The sequence below is a fragment of the Diceros bicornis genome, chromosome 11 (genome assembly GCF_020826845.1).
Source record: "Diceros bicornis minor isolate mBicDic1 chromosome 11, mDicBic1.mat.cur, whole genome shotgun sequence".
Taxonomy (NCBI): Eukaryota; Metazoa; Chordata; class Mammalia; order Perissodactyla; family Rhinocerotidae; genus Diceros; species Diceros bicornis.
This window is the reverse complement of record NC_080750.1, coordinates 71,861,844-71,874,271: the sequence shown is the minus strand read 5'-3', so window position 1 is coordinate 71,874,271 and position 12,428 is coordinate 71,861,844. Positions and strand designations below refer to the sequence as shown.

Below are 12,428 nucleotides of genomic sequence, written 5' to 3'. Positions count from 1 at the left end.
AACTACGTTCAGGGGTGTTGAGTAAAAATCACGTCAAAATCATTTTTATAGATTTTTTTTTTAAGCTTAAATTCTTTTTATAACTGGTGGTATTATGCAATGCCTGTGGATAGCTTACTGTCTTAAGGGTTTATAGTTTCATGGCAAATTATCCTTGACCCTTGATTAAATTATATTAATGGTTCTGAGTCTGTCCCTGTTATGTGACATTATATACTATAGCCACATAGAGAAATTCCCACACGGCTCCTTCTTATACATTATGATCAGATAGAATACTCTGATTCTCCATAAGGTTAAAATTCATTAAAATCTGCACTTGAGAATATGATAATGCTATTCCATTGCTTAGGGCGTAATTTTCCTTTCTCATAAATAATTGTTATGAATTTACTTTTTGTTTTTTTGGGTTTTTTTTGGTGAGGAAGATCAGCCCTGAGCTAACATCCATGCTAATCCTCCTCTTTTTGCTGAGGAAGACCGGCTCTGAACTAACATCTATTGCCAATCTTCCTCCATTTTTTTCCCCAAAGCCCCAGTAGATAGTTGTACGTCATAGCTGCACATCCTTCTAGTTGCTGTATGTGGGACGTGGCCTCAGCATGGCCGGAGAAGCGGTACGCGCCCGCGATTCGAACCCGGGCTGCCAGTAACACAGCGCACACACTTAACCACTAAGCCATGGGGCCGGCCCTGAATTTACTTTAAAACTAGCATGTATATTCCCCAAAGCTGTAGCTGACTGATAGCTGTGCTGACGGAAAGATATAATTTGGAATTAACTATACCGTGTAATGTGGTGGTTCCCTCTAATACTTCCTGTTTTATTTTTTCTAATACTATTCTGTAGGAATTCTGAGGTGAAGCTTTTTGAAACATTGCTATAACAAGGCTATTGAAGGGAGAAGATCTCTTGCTTTAAATCACAGAAGAGATTTGTCTTCTGAAGATCTTGATATCTTTCTGAAAAGATCCCTAGCGTCCCCCCCCCGCAAAGTGAGGCAGATGTCTGTATTGGATTCTGTTTGTTCAGGCCATTTACTTTATCCTGCCCCTGTTTGTGATTGAAATCAGCAAAACGAGCACATATGCTATGTGGATTCATTTTTCCTTAGAATGATAGATCCTCTAAAATCTGGAGGATCAAATATAGCAATACTGGTTACTTTTTCTTGAATCTGAGCACAGATCTCCAAATAAAAAATCTTATGACTAACTCAATAAAATTGAATTCTAAGTCCTTTTCTCCTCTCTTTTCACAGTCATCTTACTCCCAGTTACTGGCAGCTACATGCCTTACAAAGCTTGTATCACGCACAAACAACCCTCTACCATTGGAACAACGAATAGATATTCGTAAGTAGAGAATTGTCTGTTGTCTCTTAAAGAGATTAGTTTGTTTAGTAATTTGCTAGTAATAGTTAAATTTATGTTGCTTGTTTGATAATGTTCTGAAATTGCTAAGCATACAGAATATCTAGAATCCAGGTTTTTTTCCGGAATTTTGGCCTTATGAAAGTGAAGAGGGCCCCATATAATTACTTCTAGATCAAGCTTAAGTCATTCCTTTTGTTGTCAGGAGGTTTCTTTCATTCAGTCTTTACTGCCACTAACAACTAAGAAAAACATTGTTAAGGATTACTAATTCTGTGCAGACCATGTTATTTAACTATCTAGGAGTAGATTCAAGGCTGCCATACTTCAGCTTCTTCATTGTGACAAGTAGAAAATTCTGAGTTGGAAAGCCTACTAATCTTGAATTCAAAGTTCTTTTTCTCAGTAGCTTGTGGAATTAAGGGAGTTTAGAGTTAAATAGTCTAAATTTACCATTTCTTGGACATTTGGCACGTTTAAAGATGTACACCCTTCCCTAGCAGAGCTTTTTGTTATGTGGATTATTTTTGCTTTATAGGGAACTATGTGCTCAACTACCTTGCCACTCGGCCAAAGTTGGCTACTTTCGTAACACAAGCACTTATTCAGTTATATGCCAGAATCACAAAACTGGGCTGGTTTGACTGTCAGAAGGATGACTATGTCTTCAGAAATGCAATCACAGATGTCACAAGGTTTTTACAGGTATGATGTGTATATTTGATATAATAGGAATGGGAGAAGCAACATATATACTTACTTATATACTGATCTACTTTTTGAAAATTACACAAAATGGAATTATTTGGTACAATCTCTTCCGTCTTTTTTATCCTTAGTATGTCTTGGCTTTACGTGTTTACATGCCAGCACACGAAACCCTACTTCATTCTTTCTAATGCCTGCATACTGTTCCAATCTAAAATACCACAATGTCACTAATCTCTTATAGGTGGGCCTTTCGTTTGTTCCTGTACTTTGAATGGTAAATAAATAATTCACTCAACATCCTAGTGTATATATCCTGTCATGCTTTGAATAAGTGTGTTTGTAGGGTGAATTCCTGATTTGGGATTATTCGGTCAAAGGGATAGGTGTATTTTTGGCTTTCAAGGATACTACCAAATTACCCTCAAAAGAAGTTAGTTCCTCCAACAATGAAAAGAGTGCCTATGTCCCTGTACCTCCATCCTGGGAGCTCACCTTTTTTATTTTTCCAATTTAATAGGTAAAAAGAATTGGTATCTCAGCATATGAATTATGAATGCGATGAACTAATTTTCCTATGTTAAATTTACTACTTATTTTTGTTTTTCTGTGAACTTTCTATTTATGTATTATGTACTTTTTTTATTGGATTCTTTGCCTTTATCTTATTGTTGTATATAGTCTCTTTATAAATTTTGTTACACATTCATCATTTATCTTAAGTGTGATTTGCCAGTTTCTCTTTTTATAATGTGTATGGTATAATGCTTATGGGGATTTTTAAAATACGACAGGTTTCCGTTGTGATGAAGTCAGATTTAGCAGTCTTCTTTTATGGCAGTTAGGTTTTATGTCCTGCATAACAACAGTTTTAAACTATAATTCCTTACTACCTTGTCTAGGCAGTTTTAATAGCGACACAGGACTGTGTCATTTTAAAAGTATGACTGCATTCCAAATGCTGAAGTCAAGCTGCACACGCCAACTCTTTCTGCCTTACATTTTTTACCAGGATAGTGTTGAATACTGCATCATTGGCGTCACAATTTTATCTCAGCTAACCAATGAAATTAATCAAGTAAGTGCTACAGCCTTCCTCATTGAAGTAAGTGCCATATTTTTTCTTAGTATTGGTGTTTTCTGCTCTGTGTGGGATGATCTTTTTTGGCAGTTGTGTGCTTTTGCGGTAAGTGATTAATGCCCTTTTGAAACAAAATAGTTCCATTGGGTTTTCCTCTGTAAGAGCAATCTACCTCACTCTTATTGTCCTGGTCCTCTTCTGTTTCCAGAATATTTTATCCTCCCATCTCAGCTTTCCTCACTGTTAATGTTCATTGTTAGAGATGAGGGCAGTGGTCCTAAGTCAAAACTTTAATGAAAGTAATTGCTTTGCTAATGAAAGAGAATGAGTCCAAAAAAGGGATCATAAAAATGGAACCAGCATAATTTGTGTGCCCCTTCTGCTGTATACTTTATTATGTGTTTATAATCACTCGAAAATCAATCCCCATGTGCTATTATTAAAGATTTTGCTGATAATCTTTTCAGAATGCAGGGAACATTCTGCTAAATACCAAATAATTGTTTAAATAGTCATTGATGTCACAGATCACTACAGAGGAAACACCAACGGCTTTCTTTTGCTCTGGCTGTTATTTTTTCATTTACTTTTGTATCCACCTAAAATTTTATAATTATTGAACAGGCCAGTATTAATATTAGTTATAACATCTCACCCTTCAGTCATCAGCTGTTAATTACGTTGGCATCACTGTTGCTGTTGCTCATATTTATGCAGACATTTTTATTAACCCTGAGAAATTTTAATTGCTGAATTGGTACTATTTTAAATGTACTAGCTTATAGTCTGTTAACATCTGGATCCACATCGTGTTCTCTGTCACATGCGATCCCCACTATGGTCAGTGATTACCAAAATAATAATAGCGTATACTTTTGACTGATTACTATGTGACAGGCACTGTCCTAAGCACTTTACTTATATTAACTAATTTTATTCTCACAATAGTCCTGTGAGATAGGTACTGTCGTTATCAAATTTTCTAGATAAGGAAACTGAGGCACATAAAGGTTAGATAATTTGCCTAAGGTGTCACTTAGCAAGCAACAGTATTTGAATTCAAACCCATGTAGTCTTATTCAGAGTCTGTGCTCTTAACAACTAACTTATTATTTAACCACCACTGCCTTTCTTAACCACCAGTGCCTTCAAAGTAGGAGAGCATGTATTAACTGAGTACAGAGGTTGTGGGGTTTATGTTTTCCCCTTTGAAGCTTGGTCCCATAATATACATCAATGTTGGTATAAAAAAAAACTTTTCAAAATTTTGCTTGTCCTTCTTAAGAAAACAATAGAAATGTGTGTAACATACTTAACATATAATTATTCTCTGTATTATGATAAGCATAACAGATTATATATGAGATATATAATCTAGCAATACCTTATTATCCAAGATATTTATGGTAACAGTGACACTGAAACTAGAATTGGGGAATATTTTGAACTTCTATATAACTTAATTTCCTGTGGTTTTTTTGGTTGTCAGATTTAAATCAGAAAGTATATTTCTGTTACTGTTTCTATTTGAACTTAGAAATAAAATCAAGGAGGATCCATAACTTGGTTGTCTGTCAGAAATCTTGCTGCATTATTGTTTAATGCACCAAAAGCAAAGTGAGCTCCCTTTTAGGTGAATTGGTCAGTGTATAAGAAGAGATTTAAGCTTTCAGTAAGTGGTTGGACTAAAAATACCCTTGCCACCTTGAAATTCCTTTATTCCACTTACTGAATGCCTACTATGTGTCAGGAATAGAGAGCATACTAAAGAAGTAAAAGACTTAGTCATTAACCACAAAAAACCTTTAAAATTTGGCTGAAAAGACAAGAACAGAGGAGTAAGTGAGAGACGGGTACGGCCATTTAATTGAGGTGCTCACTTCTGTGGTATAGACTACATGTTGAAATGGGTTAGAGAAGGAAAAGAGTATTACAGGTTATTGTCATTTATCTTAAGTTTATGGCTGTTGGTTCATGACTGTTTTGGAAATTCTGCAGTAACTTCAGCCCTGACTGTATTGTCTATCAAGACCCAAGCCTTGCTGATGTTTTTGAGACTAAGCCACAATACAGCATGATAATAATTATTAGCAGTATCTGCCAACAGTTTGTTAAATTTTACCTCCCTAAGTGCAGAGGACATTAAAACTTTGAAGTGGATATAATCATTCCTCCTTCCATCTTCCTTCTGTAAGCGATAGATGTGATATCCCGGCCAGGTATTAGGAGCTTATTGTCTCTTTGCATCCTTTCACTAAATATGATTTAACAGTAATTTAAATGTTAAAAATCTATTTTGTGTTTATGTTGCTCTTATTGGAAATCCTTCTCATTTATTTGAAGTCTCCATGAAAGTTGTTTGTCTTTGCAATTAATTCTAAAACTTCCATTGATTTATTTTTCTGCACAGGCAGACACCACGCATCCTTTAACCAAGCACAGAAAAATAGCCTCTTCTTTCCGAGATTCATCGTTATTTGATATCTTCACGCTTTCCTGCAATTTACTAAAACAGGTGAGACTGTAGGTTGAGTCTTGCTTCCCAGTTCCTTTTGAAAGGATGAAAATGAGTGGACACTTGTTAGATATCAGCTCTTAACTGAACCCGTGGGAGTTTTTATGCGTCTCTTTAATCATCATCGTCTCTTACATGACACCTGTCTCCAAGATGTTGAAGAAACTTTCCAGACTGACCACTGACATTAGAAAAAGGATTGTGATTTCCCTGTTTCAGATCTCCTCCCCTAGGTGAAGAGCAATAAGCGAACCACTTATCCCATGCTCCTGTTTTAAAAGAATCTAGTTTACCACAAAGTTTGAGATATCGTTTGCTTGTTTTATACCCACATAAAATCTTCCTGTATGGAGTAAAAGCATGTTAGCTTTATGGTGTTTGGATTCTTGGAGTTCTCTGAAAGCAGGTTCAGACTACATTGTTAGCATACTGAAACTAGGCTGGCTCCCTTGTCCCCTGCCGAGTCAAAAGCAGCAAATAAACAAGTAACATCTGTAAGGAAAAGTAGAATTTTTAACATCCATTTAGATTTCATAACCTGAAGGGGTAGATAGTATCACATAAGGAAATTACCTGTTTCAAAATAGGAAGTTGGTGTTTCAATTCATTTATTGAGTTGAACTAAGAAAGTAGTGTTAACCTACAAGTTCTATACATTTATAACAATGTGTGGATGCTTTGTCCGTAGAGAAAGCTAAATGGGATTAGCCTCTGGCTTTTTGTTCATTTGGGGTTTTTTTTGTTTTGTTTTGTTTTTTTCCTGTGTGGAAGATCAGCCTTGAGCTAACATCTGCCAATCCTCCTCTTTTTGCTGAGGAAGACTGGCCCTGGGCTAACATCCGTGCCCATCTTCCTCCACTTTGTATGGGACGCTGCCACAGCATGGCTTGACAAGCGGTGCGTCGGTGCGCACCCGGGATCTGAACCGGCAAACCCCGGGCCACCGTAGCAGAGCGCACGCACTTAACCGCTTGCGCCACCGGGCCGGTCCCATTTGGGGGATTTTGAGTTGTTTGTTCTTGTTCTCATTTTCTACTATGTCCCAATTTTAATTTTAGAAGCAAGTTTGGATTCTTTCTGTTGTCCCGGTTAATGATGTCCATCTTTTTCCTCAGTTACCTAGTTTTACCTCAGAATTCCCAAACAGTCCTCAGGTTGGGCAAGCTGCCTGGCAAAAGCTGTTGTACCCCTGGAGGGGAAAAGCTTTTGAGAAAACTGAAGATAGAATCCTCCTCACTGATACTATTGAAAACAGTTAGCCAGCCAGTCACTGAGGTCACAGCTGGTATGACCTTTGTGTCTGATAGTCACAGTAGCTACAGACCAGCATGGAGCTATAGGCAGGTACACTGCGACGAATAAATAAAATTCAATGGTGATTTTGTTTTAGTTTTGGTTTGAAAGATTTTTGTTGATGCTGGTGATGGTAATGTTAAAAAGAGGAAGGAAAGTAGGGCAGGGTGTAAACTTACTAAAACTCCCTCCGAGAGTTTAATCCTAGCCCTGTCTAGAAGTAAGTAGGATCTCACATGCAAATGAAGTCACCACACGTTCCATATTGCTTCAGAATTCCCTGTGGCCACTATGTCTGCATGTAAAGAGTAAATGTCAAAAGGGGGGTTTCTTTAAGTAACAGCTTCATGTTTTTCTAGTAAATAGGTTTTGATGGTCAATAAGGAGGTAGGATCTTTATAGTGCATTAAGGTGGTAGAAGTGCAGCATCTTTGGTGGGGGAATAGCACTGTACTGTGCTGAAATACAGCCCTCCTTTTCCAGTTAACAGCCCCTTGTCCATGAGTCTGGTAGAAAGCTTGGAAGAGAGGAGTGATTGTTTGGGACTCATTATGTGGTGATTTTTACAGGCTTCAGGAAAGAATCTCAACTTGAATGATGAAAGTCAGCATGGTTTGCTCATGCAACTGCTCAAACTCACTCATAACTGCCTAAACTTTGATTTCATCGGCACTTCTACTGATGAGTCCTCAGATGACCTGTGCACAGTACAGATTCCCACCAGCTGGAGATCAGGTAACAGAATCACACCACCTGAAACAGGCTGCTGCCCGGCTCTAGATAGTGTCTATAGGATGATCTAAAGAACCCCTGGCAATCCCTTGCTTGCTGTAAGAGAAAATTTAGAATTTCGGCGTCTATCTTTATAAAGTGAGGGGGAGGTTGTCAGAGGAATCTTAGAGATCCCCCAACCTGGGAGAACTCTTTCAGTTACTGTTTACTAATCATGTGAGTTTGACCTCCTTGCATTAATCACGTAGAGACTTCTGTCATCTTGTTCATTTGAGGTAATGTCTAGCTTTAAAAACAAAATCAAACAAAAGAATGTGTGCTTATGTTTGTTTTTGTGTTTCTAAGGATAAAAATTCTTACTGTGAACAGAGTCCTTATTCTCTTAAGTTCTCTGAGAATCAGAAGAATCTGTTTTTTAGAGGAGCTAAAAACTAGTGCTTTAAAAAAAAGGAAAACAGAAAGCACCTATTAGCTTACCACTTTCAAAGGAAATAAGATAAGAAAGCAGAAAAATATGCTCCCTAATATATAGTGCCAGGAGTGTGCCAGTAGCAATGTGCAGACATACCCAATAAAGTACTCTTTTGTCTTTCTTTCAGCATTCTTAGATTCTTCAACTCTGCAGCTGTTTTTTGACCTGTATCATTCCATCCCCCCTTCATTTTCACCTCTGGTGAGTCAGGACCACAGTTTCTAAAGCAAACCTATTTCTTGAAAGTAACAATAGTGAATGAGCCTTAGGTTCATTTTGTTGTACAAGATCATAGAAGTAAAGCATAGAAATCCTAGGGTTAGTTATCTAGCCTTTTGGGATTAAGCTTGTAGCTTAAAGGTTCTCGCGATAAAATCTTAACTTAATTTTTTAAAAATTATTCTGGTCTAATGACAAATTGCTGCAGCTGTCAAGCTCTTTTGGTCTCATCTTGTATGTGACTTTATGCTATACCTCAAATTGCCACAGGCTGGAGTGTGGGGACTCACCTTATGTTGTCTAGTTAAAGATTGTCCTGACTGAGAAAATTTGTGAAAATCTCTCAGGCTTATGTTACATAAGTGATAAATGGAAGCTGTATTGGGAAGGCAAATTTGCATATTTATCCCAAATAATATTTGAAAGCTTTTGGGAATGGTGCATTTCTCCTTTAAAGCAATAATTAACCTCCTCAGATCTCAAAATTCATTCAGGTCCTAGAAGATGTTGGTTTATTTAGTGTTTCAGGTTGTTGGTGTAAAATACTGTTGTACAAAACATACAAAGAAAACACAGTAAAGTAATGGGTGTTTTGCATAGTGTTTCTGCAGTAGACTACTTTCCTGGTCGTTGTAATACTTTTCCAAATTAATGTAGACCTTTGCTTTAGCAGAAACATGAATTCACTGTTGTTTTTATCAGTCAGTTTACTGCAGGAAAAGGTAGTGCACTCAAGGGGAGTAACTAATGAAAGGACTGTTTGTAAAGGTGTGGGCAAAATTAAGGGAGTCCAACAAGGGTGGTCACATACACCCTCTGGGGCTGGCAATAGTGGGGGGCCTCAAGGTGGTAAGGGAAGGAAACCCTGGAGAGAGCTGAAGCTGTGGCTTAGCGGAGAGCTGTACTACAGAGGTAGAGAAATTCTGCTAGCCATGGCCCAGCCGGGGCGGAGAGGGGGCGCCTCTTTCCTCCTGCCCTTGATCTCCTGCTGGTACTTTCCAGTGGTTGAAGCCAACTAGAAGCAAGAGGGCAAGGGAGCTTGGCTGTTGTTAGTCAATAGAAGTCAGCCTCCCAGGGAACAAAGCAGGGTGGAGAAGGAAAGAAAATAGATCTGGAGGGGCAAACAGAGAATATAAACATCTGGTGCAGTGTGGAAAGGGTAAAATGTTTTCAGTGTAAAAGCTGATTTTTCAGGGCACAGATCTGACTTGGTTATTTCATTATAGCACTACATAGCAAAGCCTGATTAGCCAAAAGGCCTTAATAAAACAGAAAAAAACTAAATCTGAAGCTTTATTTAAACTATAAAATTGCTTGGTATTTTCAAGCCTTAAATATGTATCTTCACAAGAATCAAAGAAGCCGTGGGGTGGTCAAAGAATAGTACCTACATGAAATTTCCAAACTGTGAATTTAACTAGTTATGATCAACTTGGATCTACTGCTCTTTTTTTTTCCTTTTAATGAAGCTGTTTCAGATACCAAGCTATACCGTCTTTGATCTTTCTGTATCATTATAATGGTAGTAGGGGTTGAAAGAACAGAATTAGCGGCACATGTAAAGAAGAATGTTATAGGAAGGGAAAGGGTCGTGAAAATAGCTGTACCATCTTTTTAATCAGTTGTGTTTGGGTTGCACCCTGCTTTTAGGTATTGTCCTGCTTAGTACAGATCGCCTCCGTCAGAAGATCCCTGTTTAACAATGCAGAGCGGGCCAAGTTTCTCTCTCACCTTGTCGATGGTGTTAAACGAATACTGGAAAATCCACAGGTAAGATTTGAGAATTTATTTTTATTTGCCTATATGTATATATATATATGATTTTGTGTGTAGTGAGATTAGTATATACTTATCTGTTATGAATCAGAAGGAAATCCATCTAGAGGCCACACTTAGCAGAAATCCCAGAAGACAGTTCAGTCTGTCATGCTTCAAAAGATTTAAGTGAATGTATATCTGTAGGAAAATTCTTGAGAGTGTTTGCCTAAAAGCGGAGTTTGTATCCTCTAGTTTCAGGAATGTAGGAGTTGTGAGAAAGGATCACTTGGATGCAGGAAAATAAGAATAGAGCTAGTCATTTTCCCCCAAGAAATTAAGAATCTAAACCTTGTTTTTTGTTTTTGTTTCCGTTTTTTTGAATGTATATTATTTACCTAAGCGTATAGGGCTGCTTTTAGATGAGAAGGGATATATTTCTCATTCAAAAATTCATTACATAACTCGACTGCCCTTTTTGTCTTTTTCAGTCCCAGAGATTTAGTCAACACCTACGTTTTGTAAAGTATCGCTTCTCTACACTGGGAAATATCATAAAATCAGTTCATTTTTAAATATACTCAGTTCTGTCCCCCTTTTTTGAAGTTCATTTATCCATTCAACAAATTTTATGGAACACTACCGTGTGGCAAGGATATGGTGGTGAACAAAACAGTCTGCCCTCCTTTGCTAAGAGGAAGACATATATATATAAGGAAGCAATTAAATCTGCTGCTATAATATGCAAACAAATCAAAACTGTTTGATATAAGTATATAATAAAATATATAAACATACTAGTATAGGAATAAATAAGTTCATTATAGCAGTAATGATATAATATAAATATGTGAAACATTTGTGTAACTTTGCCACTGTAGTTTAGTTGTGCTTAATGATAAATCTGACAGATGTGAAAAAGAAAATTTTATTATCTTTCCTTCGATTGGTGGGAAGCAAACAGACCAGTCACATCTTAGACCGTGCCCCTTTTCTGCCATTAATCAGCTTTACAACTTAAGGCAAGTAGTGTGATCCTTCTGGATTTCTGTTTCAGGCTCTTTGAGTTCAGGCTAATAATCCCATCTCACAGGATGATTGTAATGGACAGATGAGATAATAAATGTGACCATCTCTTTTAAAAGTGAATTTTTGAAAAATTATCTTTAAACATTATACACGTGTCATCCTGAATGATAACAGCTCAGAAGTTAAAGTAGATTTCCCCACCTCCCCTCATGCCAGCCCAAATGTCATTCTGGAAGTATAGTGAATCACATTGTACATTTTCTTTTCCTCCTATGCTGTCACCAGAGTTTATCAGACCCAAACAATTACCATGAGTTTTGTAGACTACTGGCCCGACTGAAGAGTAACTATCAACTGGGAGAATTAGTAAAGGTGGAAAACTACCCTGAGGTCATCCGATTGATAGCTAACTTCACAGTGACCAGCCTACAGGTTTGTCTTTCATTGCCTGTCTCTTTCTTCCTACACATTGGAACCTCTTCTCTTGCTCATTGCTTTTAACCTTATAAGAATATTCTTTTTTTCTCTTAGCAAAGAAGAATATACATGTAGGGTAACCCTGCAGAGTAGTTACTATTGCAGCCTCCTCGTTCGTATTAGAAAAGTGCGAGGAGTATGCTTAGAGGAACATGTGGGAATTGCAAGGATAATATTTGTGCTCAGGTCTTACCCCTGTAATTTCTGGTTCACTAGGTCCAGGGTGGAGCCTTGGTGTCTCTAGTTCCAGTGAGTTCTCCAGGTGATTCTCATGCATGCTAATGTTTGAGAACGACTTACACAAGGCTTTCCTTGTGGAAAGGTTTACACACCCAGCATAGAACTGTTCTTCTCATTAGATGCTTAGTCTCTGAAATACTAATAAACATATTAGACTAGTTGCCAAACACAGAACAAAGCTCATAAAAGTTTATCATCTTTTTTTAAAAGAAAAAAAAAAACCTCTTTTTTTGTGTGTCAAGTGGCATGAGACTAATGTATTGTGTTCAAAAATAAGAAATATGCATCCTGCTCTTTTGGTTTTCCTTAGCACTGGGAATTTGCCCCAAATAGTGTGCATTATCTCTTGAGCCTATGGCAGCGGCTGGCAGCCTCTGTGCCATATGTGAAAGCCACGGAGCCCCACATGCTGGAAACTTATACTCCTGAGGTCACCAAAGCTTACATCACATCCCGTTTGGAATCTGTGCACATCATACTGAGGTAAGAAAACTGGGAAAACTCCCCCATCAGTAGCCAGGTATCACACTTGC

The 12,428-nt window shown here is 37.6% G+C and overlaps 1 protein-coding gene across 2 annotated transcripts in view; it reads left to right on the top strand.

Annotated features, from left to right (window-relative positions):
- The window catches only part of XPO7 (exportin 7), a 94,509-nt gene that overhangs the window by 57,215 nt on the left and 24,866 nt on the right, over positions 1-12,428 (top strand). Inside the window, exons 3-11 of one of the 2 annotated variants that reach the window (XM_058550581.1) lie at positions 1,263-1,356; positions 1,913-2,079; positions 3,095-3,160; positions 5,574-5,678; positions 7,541-7,706; positions 8,303-8,376; positions 10,045-10,164; positions 11,464-11,610; positions 12,206-12,378. In XM_058550581.1, coding sequence (XP_058406564.1) covers positions 1,263-1,356; positions 1,913-2,079; positions 3,095-3,160; positions 5,574-5,678; positions 7,541-7,706; positions 8,303-8,376; positions 10,045-10,164; positions 11,464-11,610; positions 12,206-12,378 — 1,112 coding nt within the window. Of the gene's footprint in view, positions 1-1,262; positions 1,357-1,912; positions 2,080-3,094; positions 3,188-5,573; positions 5,679-7,540; positions 7,707-8,302; positions 8,377-10,044; positions 10,165-11,463; positions 11,611-12,205; positions 12,379-12,428 lie in introns of both variants that reach the window. The other variant, XM_058550580.1, reaches the window with a different exon arrangement.